This window comes from Adelges cooleyi, unplaced genomic scaffold, assembly GCF_023614345.1.
Source record: "Adelges cooleyi isolate 19-005CV unplaced genomic scaffold, UGA_ACOO_1.1 ACOO_flye_CR_arks_rails_tigmint_CR_PRNA_23, whole genome shotgun sequence".
In the NCBI taxonomy this organism is placed as follows: Eukaryota; Metazoa; Arthropoda; class Insecta; order Hemiptera; family Adelgidae; genus Adelges; species Adelges cooleyi.
Window position 1 is genome coordinate 11,285,120 of NW_026095893.1, and position 24,108 is coordinate 11,309,227.

At 31.5% G+C, this 24,108-nt stretch overlaps 1 protein-coding gene across 3 annotated transcripts in view; it reads right to left on the reverse strand.

Moving 5' to 3' along the window:
* Positions 1 to 12,149: 12,149 nt before the first annotated feature.
* Positions 12,150 to 24,108, reverse strand: part of LOC126836030 (transcription factor mef2A-like) — a 46,768-nt gene continuing 34,809 nt past the window's right edge. For 2 of the 3 annotated variants that reach the window (XM_050568985.1, XM_050568983.1), the window contains exons 2-10: positions 21,611 to 21,780; positions 21,350 to 21,521; positions 19,466 to 20,017; positions 18,390 to 18,596; positions 17,638 to 17,874; positions 17,010 to 17,085; positions 16,169 to 16,192; positions 15,392 to 15,484; positions 12,150 to 15,297 (exon numbers count right to left, since the gene is read on the reverse strand). In XM_050568985.1, the coding sequence (XP_050424942.1) occupies positions 14,306 to 15,297; positions 15,392 to 15,484; positions 16,169 to 16,192; positions 17,010 to 17,085; positions 17,638 to 17,874; positions 18,390 to 18,596; positions 19,466 to 20,017; positions 21,350 to 21,521; positions 21,611 to 21,768 (2,511 nt within the window). In that variant the 5' untranslated portion in view covers positions 21,769 to 21,780 and the 3' untranslated portion in view covers positions 12,150 to 14,305. The remainder of the gene's footprint in view (positions 15,298 to 15,391; positions 15,485 to 16,168; positions 16,193 to 17,009; positions 17,086 to 17,637; positions 17,875 to 18,389; positions 18,597 to 19,465; positions 20,018 to 21,349; positions 21,522 to 21,610; positions 21,781 to 24,108) is intronic. The other variant, XM_050568984.1, reaches the window with a different exon arrangement.

The following is a 24,108-nucleotide window of genomic DNA, read 5'->3' on the forward strand; positions in this document are numbered from 1 at the left end:
ACATTTGAAATCAATAATTACAAAAAATAATTAGGACAACACAAGAGGTAGTAATGTGTTTATGTCAATAAACGGCTAGGATACTACTAGAGTCTAGATCGCTTCAATACATCTAATATTATAATATTTGACTTGATGTTTAATGACTAATGAATAATTCTTTGCAATAATCAATAACACTACAAAATTATTAAGTTAATACAAGTATGTATAATTAATCACTATTGTAGTGGTAGTATAGACACAAAAACATTTTACATAAATTAGTCACGAAGAAATTTGAGCGGGTAACAAAAACAACGCACACGTAACAGTACAAACGTTCTAAAAACCTATTTAAAAGAATATTTGTTTTAATTTTCTTATAGATTTGAGTTTTGACTATTAGATTATAACATACATTTCTATGATTTATCAGCCAGGATGAAAATACATTTGTATGGTTGTTGAATCGCCGCCCCGTAAATCCTAATAATTCTTATGATCGGATATAGTGATAACGATAAATAATAGTTTTTCTCCCCGGGCAATGTATTTATGAAATACACTTTAAAAACATGCTAATTAACGCGGCTAGTTATTTTATCGGCTGTTCCATTTTTGGCCAGCTGGATTCGGCCATTTAAATTCGGACCGGCGGGTTTTAGCAATATATGTACCTGTACCACGCCCCATAGATATTGCCTCATAATATTACAAATTATTATTCTAAATTGCAAATTGAACAATACACAAGAAAACCCGTGCACCAATTTTTTGAACCGTTTTGAGCAAGTATTTAAAAAATATGTAAAATAAATATTGAACTCGCAGTCTTGATTGTACATTTTTTCCAAATCACTTTTAATGAGGTGCCTATGGTTAGTAAAAATTATTCTATACAGTTTTAAATATACCTTTTAAACTCATTATACAAGAAAATAGAGCGAACGGATGATTACAATAAATGTGATAATTTTTTGAATTATAGTAAATTACATGTCATAGTACAATATGAATAAAATTGGCACAATAATCGATAACACTATTTATACCCTAAAGTAATAGTTACTACTTACTCTATCATACATACAAATTACAAATATTTCTATATTAATTTAGGTTGAAGATGTTCTTTTTCTTTCTCGAAACAAAGGCAATTTTTTTTTTTTTAATGTAGGAAACTGAGAAAGTATACATAATGTATAATATATTTGAAGTATAGTACACAGATTTTATTGAAGTTTCAAATAATCGAGTCGATATTCGACAACCAGTTTGATTTATTACTTCTGAAATAATAGCTATTCAAATTTAGGTGGAAGAACCGACACCTGGAATGCGGTGTTGAGTAATACACGCAGGAAAAAGCATATACAAGGTGATTCATTAAGGATAAAAATATTTTATCTTAAATTTTTGTATTTTTCATATTGAAAACAATTTAGTTTATGATGTTTTACAATATTAGACAATATTCAAACTTTTATATTTTTTTTTTTTTTCAGAACTCAATTAAATTTAAAACTTAAATTTAAAGAACTATTTAAATTGAGAATCATTTTCTGAAAATTTTGACTAATCGTTAACCAGTTTTTATTAATTACTTTTAAAGTTACTAAAGTAAAAAAAATACTACTCCACCCTTCCTCCGTTCTAAATGTTGAGCTGTTATAACTTTGAAAATAATTATCTAACACTAGTTACCAACTAGTACAACATAATTTAATCAAATTATGATAGAATAATATAAATAATAAATTGTAATTACTTTAAGAGTTGTATATACACTTATAAATGTACTGTATCCAGTCTACACCTTACTTTTTGAGGAAACGCTTAACACAATTTTCACTATCCTAATTATTTAAACAGTAATGTAATATAAGTCAAAACAAAATTACTATAAATAATTTGGAGTTCAAGTTCATAAGTTTCAACAATAATAATAATAATCATTAAATCAAATAGTTAATTATTTTTGAGTTTTAGGTAGACCATTGATTTCCCTGAAGTAATGATTATGTATTTTAGTTATGGTGCACAATTGCCATTTGTTGACGACCACATCAATTATCTACAGTGAAGTGTTATGATTCGCCTTGTCCAAAAGGCATATTATTATTGTTTCGTTTTTGCATGGTTACTACTTACGTGTATCTCATAAAATGCATTTAGACAATTTTTTGGCCGTAGACTAAACTTAAGAATTTTAAATGGATTTATTATCTCCAGTTGCATCTTTATCGAAAAGAAGACCGGCATGGATAGAGGTACACGTCTTAATAATAATTTATAGGTTTAATAATATACACTACTACGTATACATTATAATATAACGAATGGGTAATTCTGTTTCTTTACACAAGTTATTTGTTGTTTACAAAAAAAGGATTTGTTTTCATAAAGAAACATCATTGTTTTAAAATGCACGAGTTATACCTGAATTCTAACGACTTCAATAGTTTTCAAGGTTTATGTTTATATCCCACTAAACCCATTATAAACTGGTTAATTTCAATGAACATAAAAAACTTCGGGGTTATGTGGATGGATGCCCACGTTATCGGCTCAGAAAGGCTTAAGCACGAGAACCTATAATATTTCTGTGTTTTCATGCGGTGCGTTATCATAATATTATGTTATAATCGTATATACTTGTAAAAACCATATACCTACCTATTTTACAATAATGATGTTTTAACGTTTTATATCAGTTAGGGTGCATCATTTTTTTTTAGTTAATAACCCGATAAAGCGAATTTTATGTCGTGATCATACAAAATCGTATTAAGGCTAGTTTTGTCAATACAATTCAAGAGTATTGTAAAAAGTAAATTGATTTTTCGAAGGAAAATCCTACAAATATAACTTCTATATTTTATATTGTTATTTTAATACTTATAAAAAGACAATGAAGTATATGATAATTAGTAAAGGTATTGGTTTTTATGGAAAATGCTTATCACACGTTTATTAGGTAACAGGTTTTAGAAATAAACTCGTCATTACAAGGTATACACAATCACATTATATACACATTTAAAGACCAATATATATTAATAATTCGGATAATCGATCACTTAGTATGTTTGATATCAGTTGATACTATGATAATTTTTATCAAACTGATTACCACCGACAACGCTGTCGGACAAGATTTTACACTCTTAATAAAATATAAGATTTTAAGCTGGTTCATTCTACTTCTTGGTCTCAGTCAGTTTTCCCTCATTATGTCCATTCATTTTATTCAGACATAAAAACAAAATTTATAAAAATGCGTATAACTTATGTAAGGTATATTTTTTTACAAAACTACCCGGCACAAACGGATAGTGGCGTACTGCGGTTGGGTCGTGAAAGCGACAATGGAAATTAATTATGCCTGTGCCTAAGTTTTGTCTAGGGTTCCTCATACTTTTTGATGAAATTTTACACCGGCTGTTGAGTTGAAGCAATATCATTTTTCGCCTCTTACGACAAGCAGAGGTACCGTGGGACAATTCTTATCCCCTTCCACAGGGATGTTTAGCGATTTAGTGGCGATCAATCTACATTGGTGGCTTAGCGTTTCTTTCTAATCTTTAGATATCATTACATAGATAAGACTATATTTTACTATTTTCGTCACAGCCAGGCGGAAAGTAAGTTGGTGGGTCAACTGCGTTTTAATAAGAAACTAACTATATACCTAGGCTGTTCGGCGACCGTGACCCGTGTATCATAATAATAATATCATTTGGACAATAGATAATCATTTGTCGGCAGATACCTTCCTCCTATATTATACTTTATACACAACACACACACACACACACACAGACGGACGGCGAGATTTCTATCAATTTTCTCTTAATGAGGCATTACACAACGCCGACCTCCCGAGTTCATCAGACACGACGAATGACCAGGCCAAGATGGTATAGTGCGCAATTTTGCGTTGTCCACCGGACCATGCGAACAGATGACGAGAAAAAAAAACAATTTAAAACACACACGTTTAGCTTGTCCAATAAACGCATTATGCGCATGTGTGTGTGTGTAAATGTGTATATATGTTTAAGAGCGTTATGTGTGCAACTTCATTCTAGTTTGTCCCCAGTAAAAACCGCTCCGGCGCGGTGCCATAAATCAACCATCGAATAATTAGTTATTGTTGCTGATGGCGCGCCTTGGTGGTCTCTCTATATATTTTTCTGGTTCTCTCTGTACACAAGAGTCCATACGTATTAGTAGATTTTTTTTTTCAATTTTTTTTTCCTTTACTTATTATTATTATTATTTTTTTTTGTTAGTTCGTCGAACCCGAATTACGTGTCCGTCCCTGTACGCCACTCTTCGTCGCCGCGGTTAAGTGGAGAATGAGAAAAAAAATTCTAGAGGATATTGATAAATAAATAAATAAATACATATACATCAAATAGTAAGAGAAGTAAAAAATATCAACGACCGAGCACTGCGTACCGACGTTGACGAGAAGCAGATGGTACCTCTATGCTCTGCTGGACGGAGAGAGAATAAAAAAAAATATAATAAAATCATTATTGGTTATACTTTATATAAATATATGTGTGTGTGTATTTATATAGTTGGCATTGATTTATTTGACAAAATTTAAGAGGATCGGAACGACCAAGTCGTAGAAATAATAATAATACAATAATTATTCGACAAAACCTGCGCACATTCGGCGCCGTTGTCCGTTGATTTATAGAAATGTACCAGTTCTGTACACAATAATTTCCATCGACCTTTAAAAATAAGTTTTCTTGATTAGTACACTTAAAGATTTCCAAAATTTGTGTTTCAAAATAAACGCCTATTATATCTGATGACGAATTTTTTTTGTTGTCTGAAGAAGCGTGTATATACTTTTTTCGACCATAAACAAATTACTTATAATATTATAATTGTAATCCTTTAGATAATTATTATTTTGTGATATTGCTACATGATTTGCAGATTTTTTTAAATACAATAAATTCATATAGGTATTAACACAAATTGAATATTCAGTATTCATAAGTATAACGTTAAGGGATAAGTTATGAAAACTTAAGAGCAAGTTATAGGTTTAATTTAACTTTTACGGTTTTCATTATTCATGTCACTTTTTATACTTGTTGGTACCTAATCGCTTTTACTGATCAAGTATGAAAAATATTATGTTTATTATACTATTCTGAATGATTTTACTACTATGAGCAATGCTACACCTATACAATATAATATCCTAATATCTCAATATGATAAGGACACGCGTTAAAAAATGAGTCTTAAAATAAACGTGGTCGTTTATATTATTACAAGGAAATTGGAAGTTACTTTTTTAAAAATATTCATTTCATATAACGACACAATTAGCGTAAAACGAGATTAATTTATGGCATATCCATGTTCTATGTAGGCAAGTGTAAAGAATACCAGCTACGATATAACATAATGTATATTGTATCATAGTAATTAATCCAGATAACACTTACTTTATTTGTGGTTAATCAAGATAATAGGTCATTAAAATTGTATATTATCTTTCTATAAAAAACTTTGTCGGTGTTAATAAAGGTAAACCACGCCTTAAGCAATAATTAATTACTAAGTACTATTATAGCTGTTGATTTCACAGCACGAAATAAAAATCCAATATCGTAACTCTTATTTACCCTTGTATTTCAATTATTATTGATAATTGGTCAATTATTAAAAGTTCACCGTCCTTTAATGTGAAAAACTCATAATTATTAACAATAATAGTAAAGATGATATTCTTATCGTTGTGGTTTAATGTTGTTGTCATAAAAGCATCGTTATGGTATTTTTAATTCAAGAAATACTTGTATGTGTTGTGATGGTGAAAAACGGGATATAAGTAATAATTAGTATGTTCTATTATTTATAAAAGTTATAAATTGTAAGTTTTGTCATAATATTCCAATAACTACTACATTGTTAAGTAGAATAAACATTGTACCTATCTCACAATTTCATTTTGTATAGACAACTTTTAATACTCCTGTAATAACGAAATGTACCTATTATCCATAAAGATTTAAAATGTATAAACTACAATAAAGCTGAGTATAATGTAATGTATCAAAAAAATATGAATTCAATAACTATATTTAAAAAAAAACAATATTTTCTTCTTAATGGATTTCTCATAAAAATAGTTTTGAATGGCATTATATTAGAAAAAACTTCATAAGTATATTATACAATAAAGGTATTCGAGAAGAACGTGGATCATTGGATATAACAAAGGGCCACAGATCACACATTTCCTATAATCTAATAAAATTTACTAGTGTGACTAAACTTTGTAAATACTGTTGCATTGTGTTACAAACCATTACATGGCTAAAAGTTAGGTGGGAAAATCTATTTTCGAAGCAATTTTTTTTTTGGATGGAGTCTTGTTCGTTTTATTAAAACGGTCAACAACGTATTGTTTAATCATACGAAAGCGTGTTCATAAGATATGCGACCGCTTTTATTGTCAACCGCAATACAGTTTGGCGACCAAGGTGAACGTCTCTCTGGGATACTCGTTAAACTCGAGTAGACGCTGTTCGGGGCACGAGGCGCTAATAATATGTTTCATCTTGATGTTCGTTCGTTCTCCCCCTCTCGAGCTCTTCTGGTTTTCTCTTTCTCTCTCCCACACCCTTCTGACACGAACCCTAACCTAACCCAACTCTAACATTGTTGATCCATATTTTTGTACTTCACACGGTGTGCTCGCACCTGGGCTTATGCACGCGGAACATGATGTACGATAACGTGTCGACTTTAAAAAAAAACTTGTCGAGTAATTATTATTATATTTAATTTTTTTCCACCTGGACGTGTTCAAAACACCTGTAACGATTTCATAAAAAAGTGAAAGTGTATTCAATAGGTACTGTATTCATATTACCTATATATTATGCAAAATAACGTACCCACGTTGCGATGTACTAACGAGTGGAGGTGAGTGTAAGTTATTTTTCCATATTATTGTGTTTACATTCATCTTCCCTTCAAGAGGACGCTATAACACATTTTTAATGAGTAAAATATTGGCAATTTTTCGCAAAATCCTAATTTAGAGCTTGAACTATACCGTATACTTATTAATACAGTAATTAGGATTCTTTATTGATTCCGAAATTTTTTGTCCGACTATCACAGTCATTTCTGTAGGATAAATTACAGCTTTTTCTCCATCAAAACTGCTTTGCGCGGGACAAGTATGTGAGACCAATGTTAACAGTAGATTAACCAAATTTTCAAAATGTATAGAGATGAACTTTATCGTAGCTTTTTTATTTTTTGATATCTGTACTTAATATTTTTTATAAATAAATTAGAAAAAAGCTGATGAATCTTTACGAATAATAATTTTGATTGTGTTTAGGTTATGAAAAACGTTACGGCGTAGATAATTTTCTTCGCTAGCCATTGTAAACAATTTATACAGTTACTGTAAATTCAACCCTTACATACTTGTCCCCCGCAAAATCATTTTTCGTCTTCTTAATTATAAATTATATCTCTTTCCCACCTGGCCATGGCGTCTAGTTCATCAGTTTGCACGTTAGCTACCATTACCACGTGCAGTGTCCCCGATGAACACTGATGTCGTTCAACTCTTCTACTTATCAACAACATACCTACATACTATGCGAGAAGTATACACAAATGGCAACAAACCGTGGGATTGTGTTGGCCGGACTATCAACGTGTTACGTGGACTGTCGCTGCGTTAGTTTTTTAAATTCATACGATGTTATTGTATCGATTATTGTTACAATACGATTTGCTGACGGATAAAAAAATGATATTTGCAAGTTTTGCAAAACAAATTACACATCAATTGATGTCCGCCCTGAAATACAAATAAACATTGCATTTTTGTTTACAGATAAAAAAATAATAATCTGTACAGTTTTAGCAACATGTTTCTTATGTTGAATGGCGAATGCGCATTATAGTGTATTTACAAAAATAATTTATCGTATAATAATTGAAATTTTTGCCCGAAATGTTGATTTAAAAATGAGTTTCCAAAATAGCACATTATCGAGTAAATTATTAATTACAAAACTAAAAAACACACATTGTACAAAAATAGAATGATCGGAAATGATGTGTTAAATATAATAAGACGTGTAAGTTATAGCGGCATTATTGTGATAAATTGCTCCTCTTGATCTAAAAAAAACAAAAAAAAACATAACACTTTAATATTGTAATCGATTATTTAATTATTTTTTTAATGTGGTAAACATGCGTTCTCCGTTCGAAAACGCAAATTCTCCATAAACATTATGTGTGTACACTAGAATTCCACCAAGGACGAAGATTATCTATAATTATACTGTCCTGTCGTTTACTGTCCCTATGTTTATGTAATATTTCTATAAATAAAAATGTTATGGTGACATATTTTATGTAAATATCAATTAAATGATTACTACTTATTATTGTTCACGTGGTACCTATCCTGTCATTTAATCTATGACACCATAAACAATGCCACGGCCCACGAGACGGGGAATTCATTATTACAACATATTATTTACTTTGCAAGCTTAGGTAAATAATACATTCAAATTAAATTAAATTTTTGTTTAGTTTAGATTAAGTAATTTAGAAGAATTATAGCAATATTGAATATTTACCTAGTAAAAATAAAGATGGAGAAATTCTAATGGGCGAAAAAGAAGTAATGATGAGACGGAAGGAATATTTAGAGGACTTTTATGAAGAAAACCATACAGCATCAAGTAATTACATTGAAATAGAAAAAGTGCACCACATCGAAGAAGATGAAGTAGGACCCAGGATAGTAAAAAGCAAATTCATCAGCAATCTATGACCTAAAACTGAATAGAGCCACAGGAATAGACTGTATACAATTTGTGGATTAAGAAATTGATGAGGGTATTTCATTTAAAATAGTAGAAACAAATTTATCGATATAATATAATCATTCCCAATTAAGGAAATCCTACAGAATGCGGCAACTATAGAACCATCATCCTCCTTACCTCCTCGTGCTTTAAAAATACTTTTAACCATTATATATAGAACGGAAGAGAATTTGGGTGATCAGTTTAGATTTAGGCAAGGAATAGGAACCAGTGAAGCTATTTTAGGTTTAAGTACGCTTGCAGAAAGAAGACATGAACAGGTTGATGACCACGTTGAAAAGAACTGGACTGGACTGGACTGGAGAGATAGGAGAATTATTATGCGACTGTACAAAGATCAAGAAACTGTGGTAAGAGTAGGAGACCACATATCCACAGCCAAAATCCGCAGAAGAGCTGTTCTTTGTCACCAAACTTATTTAATATATATATGAAAGAAGTTTTTAAGGAACTCAAAAATTAAAGTTGTAAATATGTAAAAATAAATGGGAGGTAATCCATTGTATCAATTTTGCTGATGACAATACAATAACAGAGAAAGTGAAAGATGCAACAATCACTAATGAAATACTAAAATGCTACCTAATGAAGATAAATATAAAGAAGAAAAAGCCAAAGCAGTGAGTAAGGAGAACAGGGTCCTCCTTGCATACAATTAAATAACCAAGTGATTAATCAGGTACAACAGTATACATATTTGGGAGCATACCAACTGGTAACAACAGATGTCCGGTAGAAATAAGACACCGAATAGCCATGGCATAAGAAGCGTTCACACAAACAAGACAACTGCTCAAAAATCTTAGTCCAAAGACTAGAAAAAACTTTGCCAGAAGCTGGAGTAAGGAGTATTTTGCTGTATGGTTATGAAACCTAAACCTTACAAGACCTTGTACCTAGACCGTACAAGATAAAATCAAACTAGAAACAAGAGGAATCTGTACCTAGAGACGATTATTAGTGGGATTGAAAAGAAGAGCAATGCAGATATTCCAAATATTAGGAGAGCAGAAAGTGTTGCTATCTGTTATACGATCAAGAGTCGGAAAACTTATTAGAAACTTGTGTTATTATTAAAACGTAACCTCATCATAACCAACATAACAGAAGGAAGAGTCAATGCATATATAAAAGGAGGAAGACGTTCATAGGAGAAATTATTAAAATGACTGGATGCAATGGGTATCCCCACATGAAGGCAATGGCGTTAGAGAAAGATGAATATATTCGATCGGTATAGAACAAAGAGAAAATTGATTTTGAATAGAGGGTAGGAATAGAGTTGGGGGTGGTAATGGGGATGGGGATGTTTTAGCTCTGGCACATAACCGAAAAAAGTGTTACCAAAAAAGCATTACGCTATTATCTGATAAGAGATAAGAGATATGTTGTACGTTCAAATAAGAACTAAATGGTAAATTCAATATAGTTTAAGAGCCCAAATTCTCTATGAATTGTTTTAAGACAGATATTAAACACTAAAATATTAGCCAGAAACTTGATATGTTTACTAGCCACCTTAGATACATGAAAATGCTCTTTCGTAGTTGCAGAATCGGCTGAAAAAAGTTAAGTTTAGTTTTTATTACCTATGTCCTTTGAGCATATTAGTAATTCTGATTTACATATTTTGTTTACCTGAGTATACTTTAAATGGACAATTTTGAGTTATGCCAAAAATAATGATTATCTATCAAGATTGGCTATGGAAACAAATGTACCCCTTTTCGTTGAAATGACCCATTTATAGATCAAGGAGTGTGTTACGCTATTTCTAAAGAGACTGAAAAATGGGTAACCAAATGTACATTATATTATTTAAACTGGCATTGAACGGTTTTTTTCTTATTTAAAATATTATTGAATACCGTGACTCTTTGTATAGTATGTTTGAAAACAGTTTATTAAAATAATATCTACACAAAACACAATAACGCATAAAATATTAAGTTTTGGACAAAATGCCTACTCAAACTCCTAATATTTTTCTTTGCATAACAAAATACGTATATAAATACCTACAAGTTTTATCAGTACGAAGAAACAAAATGCTCCAAAACGATCAACGAAAACAAAATTTAGATATCATAAATACTTTTGTACACCTATCCTTTTTTTTAAATTACATTTCATGTCTATGTATTACAAATATTCGGGTTTCATAATTTAGGGGAAATATTGCGATACATAAGAGGTAATGTAGTGCATATCAATATTATTGCAAAATGAGTCATAATTAAAAACTGTATACACCAGTATGTGTAAAACATCTGTAAGTAGATATTATCCATTGGCAGGAGGAAATTTCCAAAAACCAGAGAAGAAGAAGTGGTATATTAAGTGCAAACATGAAACTAACAAATTATAAATATGCTTTTCAATATTATGTATCAACGTCAATTTCTATTTGTGTTCGACCAAAAAGTAATGACAAACTGATAATTCAAGTTTATACAAATTAAATCTATATATTTATAACTTAAATTCATAAAAGTTAACAATTTAAATTGTTTAATACCCATAGATTAAGAAAACGTAATATTTATGGAATTGGGGTTGATTTAACAATGAAAATGCTCTGTGTGATTATAATCAGGCTCATGTTTATAAATTATACCAGATTTAATTGGAAAAATAATATAGCCGACTGTGTCGAGACTCGATAAGAGTATATTTTATGTGTGTGTATGATAATTTTTTTTGTACATAAATATTATACATTTAATTCAATTTCATCAGTAGCATAATAATATAAGTTATGACAAACTACTCTATATAGCATTTGTTACAACTGTTTTTGAAAGAAGTAAAACGTTTTAATTTATTTACGATTGATATATTTTATTTATTATTATTCGCGAATCGTATAACACATAATTATTCGTTTCAAACAATATATCTTCTATTCGTCGACTTCGCGATTTACACAATAAATAATAATAATAATAGTAATAATAAAATAATGATAATAATAATAATAATAGTAATAATAATTAGTATAAATGAACTTGCGCATTCATTTATTTAAAAATTAAATTACAATAATTAATTAAACGACGTAATAATTCTTATGTTCAATCGACAAGACTAAAATAAAAAAAAAATTAAAACAATTAAATTATAATTTTGTTAAATAGCTTAAATGATAAAATCATAACAGGAACCAATACCAAATAATCAACTTAACAATGTCATTCTTCGATGTCACAAAAATAATAATAATAATAAATAATAAATATAATAACACACGCACGTAAATAATACAAAATAATATAGAAAGAAATAAACGGTAAGTTTTCGTAACTTATTATTAAATAATAATATTATTATATATTCGTTAACCTATACTTCTAGTTTCTAAATTATTAACAATACAACTTTTTTGTTCAATCAATTTACACGTACATTATAAAAACAAAACGAAAAAAAAAAAATTTTAAAGTAGATTATAATATAACCTATTCGGACGTAATGCAACTTAACTATATATATATATTTATATTAAATATTTGTATTAGAGAATTTATATAAAATATAGTAAATTATTTTCTAACGATAAACGGTACATAAACTGGTATAATGCCCTGAAATGCTGCACCACAATGTCATACCATTAAATATTATAGTTTTAGTAGATAAGAGATATTTAATAAAAAGTGTAATTTTCCTTATTTATTTTGTATTAATTGTATTTTTTAGTTTTCTTTTTCAATTCTTTGTACACATAAAAATACGATACGGAATAGATACACAGCCTTAAGGAACAAAAAAAAACCGAATAATAATAAATAAATAAACAAAAAGTTAAATTGCAACTTAAAAATTAACTTAAGACATTTACTATTTTTATCGTATAAGAGGTAACATAATAAATCACCATGAAAATGAATACATTGCACTCGAGTAACACACATTATTCATAATGTTTTTTTTTTCTTTTTTTTTAATACACACGCGCCTTTTTTACAATTGTATAACAGATTAATGTATCAATTAAACATCATAATAATTTAAATACATGTACATATTATTATTACTATATAAAATAATACGATACATTAGTAATGATTAATTGTTTTAAATAATACAACGTTTTGGTTTATGATTGACAGATAAGAATAAATAATATTATAACATGTTCTGCTATTATTATTATTATTATTATTATTATGCATATGTAGAGGTACACCTGTATTGTATTATAAACGTTTTATATGTTTTACCCTGCATCAGTGTATTTCGCTAAATATTTATGTAATAAATAATAATATGAGAAATTATTTTATGTATTACGGTAGCATGGTACATATTTGTATGTCATGACTTATCACAAATACAATACACCACATTTTAATACATTTGTATCTATTATTTCACCGTTATTTTTTTTTTTTGTTAATGAAGTAATTTAACTGCCGAATGAATTATATAATAATAATAATAATAATAATAATTGTTTATAAAAGTAAAAGTGAATATTATATGTTTGTGGAGGTATATTATTTTAATTTCCCGATCGAATTGTACTAACGTTATTGCGCTTTTATGGCTCAGAATAATTAAAACAAAAAAATGGCGATCGTTGAGGAACTATAAAAAAAAATTATTTGTGAGTGGCCTTATGCACAAGGAACCAATTATCTGTAATTTGACAGTTATATTGTGTTAATACCGAGGTAAATAACAGTTATGATTAAAATTAATCGTACGCAATCCAGTAAAACCTAAAGCCACTGTTTGTGTTAGGAATCACAGTTTCACAGAAGTATGCACACGATTTTTAACTAAAAAATAAAAATAATATTAAAAATACTGTAACTAAAAATTAGGAACTGTATGTAGACACCATTATGTGTTCGGCTGCATATAGGTAAATGTAACGTTTTGATTCGTTTGTCAGACAGAACTGTTGAATCGTTTCGGAACAATATTTTAATATTCATATTATATAGAAATGGCTACGGTTTGTTCTAAAATGTACAATTGTTATTTTTCGAAATTCTCTAAATTATTTACATGATCAGTATTGTTTTTAAACTGTTTACAAGTTTCTTTGTATGTATTCGCTAGCTGTAGTTATTAGTTTATATTATATCATAATATAAATATGTATATTGTATAATATTTAATATACATTTTTTTTTAAATTATTATTATTATATTTTTTTACACAATTACTATATTTACACGAGACCTTTCGGACGTTTCGCTATGCGTACGTAACCGAACAAATTTCGCTTAATGATAATAATAATAATTATTAGAAATACAAATAAGGTACACGCACGTCGGAGGGTGGGGGGAAGTATTAAACGGTGGACGGGTTGTGAGGCTGGGGATGGATAACACCGGATTTAAGTTTGAAGTACCGTGTCGAACGCCAGCGCAAAGTCCCTGAACACCCCGTGTCAGTCTTGCTCTTTGTCTTTGTCATCCACTTCCGGACTCAGTCTTTCGTCGTCTTCGTCCGCGGCCTTGGAGAAGTCCATGGCCACCGCTTCGTCTTCGTCCTCATCATCTTCGTCGTCATCGTCGTCGTCGTCGGCGCCTCCGCCCTGGCCGCCGCTACCGCTGACGCCGTCGATTCCGCCGACACCGTCTTCGCCGCTGATGACGCCGTCGTCGTCTTCGTCCTCGTCGTCGTCGCCCATTGTCGGCGGTTCTGAGTTGCTGCGACTGGCCGCCGGCGACTTCATGGCGTAGTCCAAAGCTACACCCGGCTGTTGTTGTCCGACCATATCCAGGCCGCCGTACGGCTTGTCCATCGATAGCGACATGTGGTGTTGTTGTTGCTGGTGGTGTTGCTGCTGCATCAGGTGTATCATGTCCATGCCCATCGGGAACGTGGATCCGAAGTCTGGGAAGAAGTTGGGTGCGGGAAAGGATGGTGGGTTGAATCCGGGAGGCCCGAGCATCAGGTCGGCGGGCTCTGGCGGTGGGTTATGCGACGTCACCGATTGTCCATTACCGCCGTTGTTGGCGCCCGCCCCGTTACCGTTGTTGGCCGTACCGTTGTTGCTTCCACCACCGCCGTTGCTGCCACTGTTGTTATTGTTGTTGTTGTTGTTGTTGTTGCTGTTGTTGTTATTGTTCTTGTTACTGCTGTTGTTGTTGTTTGATATCGATCCAAAGTGTAACAGGTCTAGCGGTCCGTTGATGTCGCCGAAACATTCTTTTTTCAACTGCTCTAACTTCAGAGACTTGCCGTACTTGCCCCTCACGTACATCAACAGACTGTTATACGGAATGCCGAATATCCTCGAAGCTTGCGACGTTGTCATCTTCTTGTTCCAAACGTGCTGAAGTGCTTCGGTCAACTCTGCGTTAGTCCAAGACCTAGGAGGACCACCCCGGGGCGCACTGTGTTGGCCTTTTGGTCGTCCGACGGGAAACATTTTTTCTGTAAATACCGCAAGTTGGCGTTTAGTCATCAAATACATTCTCTAAATAATTATAGTATAGTAAAAAAATAGTCAATGCCAGTTTATTATTACTTTTCTTTTTGCTCGGCGGCGGGTTGTCGAACCTAGGCTCGATCAAATCGTTCAGTAGCGGGTTTCTACAGCCGTCTAGACCGGGAAACAAACCTGCGAACCAAACAAAATACTATGAAATACTAAGAAAATTTAAAAAAAAAATGCAAATTATAGTATAGAAATCAGTTTCTTGTCTTTACTATTTCTGCTCAGTAAATTGTTAATTAATCAGTTTCATTTTCTTATTTATCATCTCGTATAAACTAAATAGTCTTAAAACATCCATACAGCAGCGGTGATAGTTTAAGGCGTCCTTTAACTTAAATAATTTAAATTTTTCAGTAACTAAAAACAATTAAAAATATTGTGCAGCGGTCGATGTCTTGTAAATGTTATAAAGAATTTATGTTTTTTTCAAAACTCATTATTATGTATTTTTATGAACGTATTGTTAGAGGTAGATGCATAATATGTTTTTGTATAAAAATAAGTCCTGTATGCCTTATAAACGTCGGAAAAAACATTAGATGTCAAAATACATACTTATTTTCTGTTATTAAATGAATTTACAAATTTTAGCTTAATGTTAAGTTTTATTGAAAAATTGCTTATACAAATTTATTAATAAATGCTAGTGTAGAGACCCAGTCCCAGGCGTTGACGTTTATAGTATTATAAGTACTACATGCATGCAAATAAATTACCTATTCACAACGCCTAAAATAAAAATCAATTACTACGTTTTTAAATAATTAATACAATCAACACGAATAATAAAAGAGATAATTGTCTTACCAAATTGACCATCTATCGGAAACACTATAATAGAAACAAATAAAATACAAATAATTAGATTGTTGTTTTTCTAATTTGGTTTAAGACCAATTATACCAATGCTTTATTTGATGTGAAAGTTATTACAGTGTTACTAGTTAAAGAATTGGATTTTTATTTTAAGAAAATATTTATATAAACTGGGGCGTTCTAATACCTAGCTGTTAGTTAAAGATTGTATATCATAATGCATTATAATAAAGAAATTACAGTTAAACGTTCGTCAGTCACTACAATAATATGCAAAATGAGTTTGTGCTTAAATGTATTACGTTTCAACAAAACTAATACAATTTCACTCGGGTGTAATTAATAGTTGAGAAAACAAACTATACATTTTATTTGATACATGTATAAAACGAACGCTGTACGCCCACTTAAGTGTTTTAAGTTTGTATGTCCACCAAAATTGTATTTAAAAAAACGGGATTTTTGGGCTTAATTTTATCATATTTTCTGATAGCTTATAATTAATTTTAATAATTTTTCTTTAGTCTTGTTTTCAGGTGAAATCATCTTGAACCTTTAAATCACCTAAAAATATAGCCCTTATGTTTCAAAACGATGCCTAAATAAAAAATCTGCACGCCAATTTTTGTAAAATAAACTTTTAGTTAACTCGATTAAAGGGTGCTTAAGACTAGTTAAATTATAAATTTAATTTCGAATTCGCTAAGTAAGAATGACGGCCTTCGTTCAGCTGTCAACACAATTATTAAGGTCGAATTTGCTCACGGGAGCATAATCACTTATGTTTACTTAATATAACACACGTTATAATGGTTATCATATTTTAACTTACTGTGTGGAGGTCCTTGTAGAGACAGCGAAGACAACGGCCCGAACGGGGGAAACAAAGAGTTTTCAAAATGCGGGTCCTGTAGATAAAAACAAAATTTCATTGTTAAAGAATAGGTTAACTACAAGTACGCATAGAATATGTTCTGGCGTATAAAATTAACATAGTTAATTATTAACTAGCGTAAAAAAACAAACTGTATATTGTTATCTAACATGTATTTGATAAGATTATTAAAAATGTTTTTTTTTTAACTGTTTTATTTGTGTTTACTATTATTATTTTAGAAAAATGTTTTTTTTTTAATTTAATACGACAATATCAGTTACATATTTTAGTTACATTATTTTGTAAACTGCTATTTATAAAAAAAGAAATACTCAATATTGTATTTTATTTTCGTTTGAGGGATCGTAGTATCACGTGCTAATGTTTTTCACTTTTTTGCTTTACCAGAAGTAATGTTATTTCTTTGCTTTGGATATTAATATTACTCCTGATGATGCATTAATTTCCAAAACGAAATAAGCACACCGGCGGCTAACCATTACCGACGACTCCCCGCGGAGAATATAGGGGTGAAAAACAAAAAGAGAAATACCGAAAGGAGAAGACTGTGTGCAATACTCACGTGTGGATTAAGCGGTATGCTCATGGGATCAGAACCGTAAAAAGGAAAGTCCGGGTGCCTCTGCTGCTGTTGCTGATGGTTAAGATGATGGTGATGGTGGTTCTTTTTATTACTAGGCTGCACGTTATTATTGTTGTTTACGTTCGGATTGTTTCGGTCGGCAGTCAGCTCCACCGGCTGACTCTGTCCCAAGTCTGCAATCTGTTCTGATTCTTCTACCTCGACTTTCATTTGCTTCTGTAAAAAAAAAAAAAAAACCAAATTAGGGGTGTTTAAATTTGAAAACGATGCATTGTATGTTTATACATTGAGCCTTGTTTGTTACAAGGAGGTCGCTTATTTACATTAAAGTAAATGAGCGACAAAAAGAATCCTTAATGCGTTATAAAATACATTTTTATAAAATGTATATTGTGCATTAGCCATTTAATTCATTTGGGGAAGTAAACTTTATACATTCGAATAATAAATTATTTTACAGAATTTAATGGTTTTTTCACGTATGATATAATATACTTATATAATTTTCAACATTCCTCGGAGAGTATATACTTTGGCTATTCACCTCCATTTGCATGAGATAATGTGAAAAAGAAGAAGAAAATGACTTAGATATCACATTTATTTAACTATGTTAGACCTAAAGGGAAAATAACTGAAATAGGTAACGCAACCTCTTGTTGTTAAAATATATAATTTATTTTTTTGTCAACCATTACACATTTGGAGTGTATAACAACTTTAAAACTCACATTGGTTGGCGGAGACGGTGTTCTGACTTGCTTTTTTTGGTTACAGCTCCAATTTGTAGGTGTATTTTCGTTGTTGCTATCTTCGTTATTGGGTGATTTTTTCATAGACAAATTTTCAGCAATATTGTTGTAATAATTCGAAGGTGATGGGGCTTTACTTAAATCTTGGGGACCAATCGCTTCACCAGATCGTCTCCTCGGTCTAGCCTGTAAGTGTAGAACGTTTTACTAAGACTTCGTCAGAAATGAAATATAAATAAAACACAATTATTATCATTCCATTCCCGGCGCACGCGTGTAGGCAAAATAGGTACACCGAAGTCTAGAATCGAGTAAGACAATCATTTCAGGGTATACCGAACGAAGGAGGTAATGTTATAAACAATATTTATAATAGTAACTTTTCAAAATTCTAAATTGTTTTTAATAATTACTTCTATTACTATTAAAGCCGCATAAGAGGTAAATGGTTTTTTTTATCTCCAAAGAAAATATAAATAATTCTAAAATACTGAAATTATATTAAATGTCAATATTGTCAAAATATAACAACATTAATATCGCAATAATACTTCCTGTTATACAAATTGTACTGAATGCATAATATATACATAGTACGTTATATAGGGACCAATCTATATTCAAATAGTTAAATAAGAAACTGCTTAAAAATCATTTTATTCCAGTGTTTTACGAATTATCAAACGTGTACAAAAAATGTACGTCACAATCAACGTCGAATCTGTTCAGTATACTTACATAAAGACTTATTTCAGCCTGCACAAGATAAATAAATAAATTTAATGCAAAATACATTTAATGAACCCATCACGGGCCATTAAATTATGTTTAAGGAACCACTTAACATCTATTGATTCACTAAACCTTTAACGAACGTTTATGCAACCCACCATTAGCTGCTTAAATAAAGAATTATACGACAACTAACGTAAAAGTGATCACTGATCACCCGATGACCACAACGGATTAATTTAATTTAACTCATAAATGACAAAATTAAAACGATACTATATGAGTATCAATTTGTAAACTATAAAACAAATAAAATAGCTTACCTGTTTCCTTCGAGGGGTAGGCGACGGGCAGTTTCTATCGTTGAACGTGATTGGTGGGAGGTGCGGTATTTGTGGTAGCCGGACGTGCGACTGTTCGTAAGGATTGGACGAAGCCGCAGCCACCGCCGCCGCCGCAGCAGCAGCTTGGAAGAACATACGGGTTGTCGGGGACATGCGGCCGGCCGATCCCTCGCGGTGGTGACGTGGAAGTTGTTGAGGAGACGGTTGCCGGTGCTGTTTGTTCCGAGGACTTTGCGGGGAATCGGTGCGGTGCCGGTGATGGTGATGATGGTGATGGTGACCGCTTTTGCCCGGCGAACTCTGTCCGTTTACTAACTCGGCGTTGGATTTGGGACTGTGGCCCCTGGAATGATGGTGATGATGACCGTGGTAATTGTGCCCGTGGTGATGTGACTGAGACGGCGGCGGCGGTGGTGGTGGCGGCGGCGGCGGCGGCGGTGGCGGATGTTGGACTTCTGTTGGCGTTGTTAGCGACGGGGTGGGCGAGTCGATGAACAACGGAATGCGCTCAGTATGGGCAAGACCTCGAATCTACAAAACCAAGTGGCACTTCTTTAATTAGATATTGTATTATTGTAATATAGATCATATTATCTTGTAAATAATAGCTGTATGAATATTATAAGATGTGTAAAGTCATTTTTTTTTTTAGATAGATTAGACCAATAGTAAATCGGATAAATTAGATAAATCACTAGATAAACGGCGCAAGACCTCAGTCCTCGCTTTAATTTTGGATATTTTTAGATCTTAAACTATGTATAGTATACGTGTTAATATAGTAATTACACTTATTTATTGGTTATTATTATGCTGTCAGACTATCACAGTCATTTCTATGGACAAATTATAATTCAAAATAGTTTTGCGCGATACAAAACCAAAGTGTCTTGGAATTGTTGATAAATCGCCACATTTTTAGATTATGCATTTAGTGAAAAACTTTATCTGCAGTTAAGCTTTTTTAAATTTTCGATAACTCAATCCGCTAATTTGAGCTATTTTTTTTTTTCGTATAACGTAAATGTCCGGGTGTAGGCATGAAGGCCTAGTTCGGACGCCTGCTTAATAGAATGGGCTGATCACCCGTAGGTTTCTGCCAAGTTTTTGGTGGGGGGATGGTGGCATCTTTCCCTAGACAGTTCACCTTAGTCCACTCGGCCACTCCATCCCACTTTAGTTAATTTATTAAAAAATACTAAAATACCTAAAATTTGAAATTGCATAATAAAAAACGCTGCCCGTTCTATCAAAATATTGCTACCTTAATATTGCCAAGCGTATATCCTCTATATTTTTTTTTTATAAAAAAACTTGGCGAATTTAGTTTTATCACATCCTCTACAGTATTAAATACCGTTTTAACACTATTTTACTAGCGGGTTGAGTCCTCTGAACACTATTGAAATTGTTTAGTTCAACTATAAAAAAAAACTAATGTTAGTTTAAAGCTTAAATGTTCATATGATTGAGAGATGGACGCTGGGATTATCAGGAAGTTTGCGACATCTCGTTTAGACAAAAACAGAAAAAAGTAATTTCGTATTCGATGACAAATATATGAATAAATCATTGAAGAAAACCATAGCAATACATTTTGAAGTTATTTAATAGATTATAGTTTTTGAGATATCAAAGGTATCAAAATATGTCTACTAGTTTGTACTTATTTAATGGCTCGTTTAATCTTTTCAAAAGGGTAGGTTCTCTTTGGAAGAATGTTGCATTGCCCTCTTCGAATTGTAGAATAAAAATAAAATATGAGGTCAAGTAAGATTTGCCCGAAGGAAGTAATATACATGTTGTGGATGCTTGTTTGGGTTTTTTTTTTTACAGTTTTATAGTAATAAAACGTTCACGTACTTGTAACGTTTCGGCGGCTTGTAACAGCAGTGGCAACTGTTCCTGGCCTACGTTTATCTCTCCTTTGTACATGAAGTGTATGATGGCTCTCATTTCCCAGTCTGGCAAATCCTTAAGCACGATTACGGGATGTTTGCACGGCGTTTCCGAGAAAAGCCTTTGGAAATACGGGCTTGAACAGGAAATACAATATACAATGTTAACAATCCTAACAGGCCGTCATAGTTGGGTTAGGAAAGGTGTTATCGTTTCAGGGTTTACCTGCAAGCGGACAGGACGACTTTGTGGGCTTTGAACTGTGTTTTTTCGCAAACCAACGTCACGTCCACGAGAGTCTCGTTCTGCAGAAGCACTTCGATGGCGTCCATCATTTGAACCAGATGGTTGTTCCACCGGAGACTGTACTGAGGCGTGTCCATTTCAGTTATTAACTATACAAAATCACAGACAGAACAAAACGGTCAATATGCATTGTGATGATCGTTTTAAAAAAAATGTACATATTTTCGCGCCCCCGTCAGTCAAACAATCGCCTACGCACGACCAAAACAATTTGTATTCCATACTTGAAGACTGAAGGCGGAAGCGTGGAATGATAATCATGATACAATAAACGAGATGACCAATTTAGAGGAGAACTATTAGTAGAGGATTGAAGATTTGGCAACACGTTAAAAAAAACGGTAGTATTACTAAGTTAGAAAAACAAAAGTACCTCAATGTAAAATTGTACTTAAAAAAACATATTTAAGAATATAATAATACTTAAGAATTTAACGGATTAGTAGAAAAACAATACCGTATACTGAATCGAATAACCTGTGTGTTCAATAGAAATTTACGTTAATTTGTATGGTTTGGAAACGAAATCTTTATCTAAGTACGCCCGCAATAATATACAAATTGTTGTATTAATTGTACTCGCTGACTAAGTAAAAAAAAACGTTGTTGATTTAACTAATAAATTATTAATTTAACTCTTTACTGATTTTACAGTATACCCGTTACATATTTATTATATTAATTGTAGACAGCTGATTGAGGATTTATCTTAAACATATTAGTTTTTTATCTCTTATTTCAAATGAATAATACCAAATTTTTTGTTAAATCAATAAATTATTTTGGACTTTAAATATATCATTGGAATAAAAACGTATAATTGTATAGCATTAGTTTTTACCAACGATTGTACAACCTAATTTACGTAACGCGGTGTTTAAATTTAGAGGTTTTCGTGGTATGTAGGCAGAATATTACAATAATATTATATTGTAGTCTAACATCAATAACATGTGTTCGGATAATCGTGTGTTTCCGAGACAAACAACACGCGTCTCGGAGTGTGTGTCGCGCAGTTAAGTATCACTTAACGTTGTTCCTACAATATGAATGTATAGTATGTAATAATAATTAATACAACAATAACGATTATAATATTACTGTGGTGCTGATTGCGCAACGCTATTATTGTGGAAATCTTCGTATGTGAACGCATAATAAATACCTGTATATTATTATTATTATTATTATTATTATTATGTATAATATATGCTTGTGTAAACTTTCCCGTTAATATTATTACTATTAGGCGACACGCAGTAACGCTTTTAAACGCGTCAAGGTGTCTAAAACAAATAAAACAATATTTCTCCCTTGTCGGTGGCAGCAGTGGAAAAACATGCCATTATCGTTACATGGCGATCAAACAATTTCTATGAGCTTGCGTTGAAATCACATACATTATATACTATTTTAGCAATTTTTTTGATATTTTCAACAAACTTTCCTATTGTACACACTATACATAAATATAATAGGGTATGATGAACTTGTTGTAGGCATAATGCCTTATGCACATTGATAACAGCAGTGTAAAAAAATACAAAACGCTATATTGACATTTTAATGTTTAAGAAAATTCAACCAGGGTATCGAAGGAATCCACGCAATAACACCGGAAGCAGTAAAGTGGATAAGGGAACTGGACGTACAACTGTTAACTATTCACGCTACATTATACTATATTATATATTTACATATGTTATATTATATCCTTATAACCTTTTCAAGTTAATTTAATTAACTAATTAATTTTTTTTTTTTTTTCATTATAAATATTTAGATTTGCTGTAATGTTGATTTTTAAGCCATACGAATAAATAAAAATGTCCCAGCAAAACTATAATAAATAGATCCTCAATAATCACAAAATAATTAACAACGACTTGTTACCGACGGTTAATTTTACCTATATTTATTCAATGTTATATCAACTAATTAAGCCCCAACGCCAAATAGATTGTCATCATCATTCTACGGAGCGCATGAATGACTTAAAAGAAATAATATTGAATGACAAATTTTGTCTTCTACGATGACAATATGTAAATTTATATTTTATTAATGAATTGGTTAACCTTAGTGGATTCTATATTACTTCAAAAACTGTCATCAAATCTCAATAATATGTTGCACTGACAAAATTAACTAAATAAAAAAAAACGAATTTAATTTATGATCACTAAGTGACAGTTGGACGGTGATTATGAGAGCGTTAAATCAAAAATGAAAAGGTTTCTTGTTTTTTGAATAATTTTTTATTAATTATCGACTAACCCCGTCAAAATTTAGAAAGTACACTAAAAATATTAATGTTTATTGTTTTGGTACTAAAACAAATTCCCTTCAAGAACTTATTAGCTGACTATTTTGGTTTATTATTTGCAACTTTCGATTGCGATTGAAAACGTGTTAAA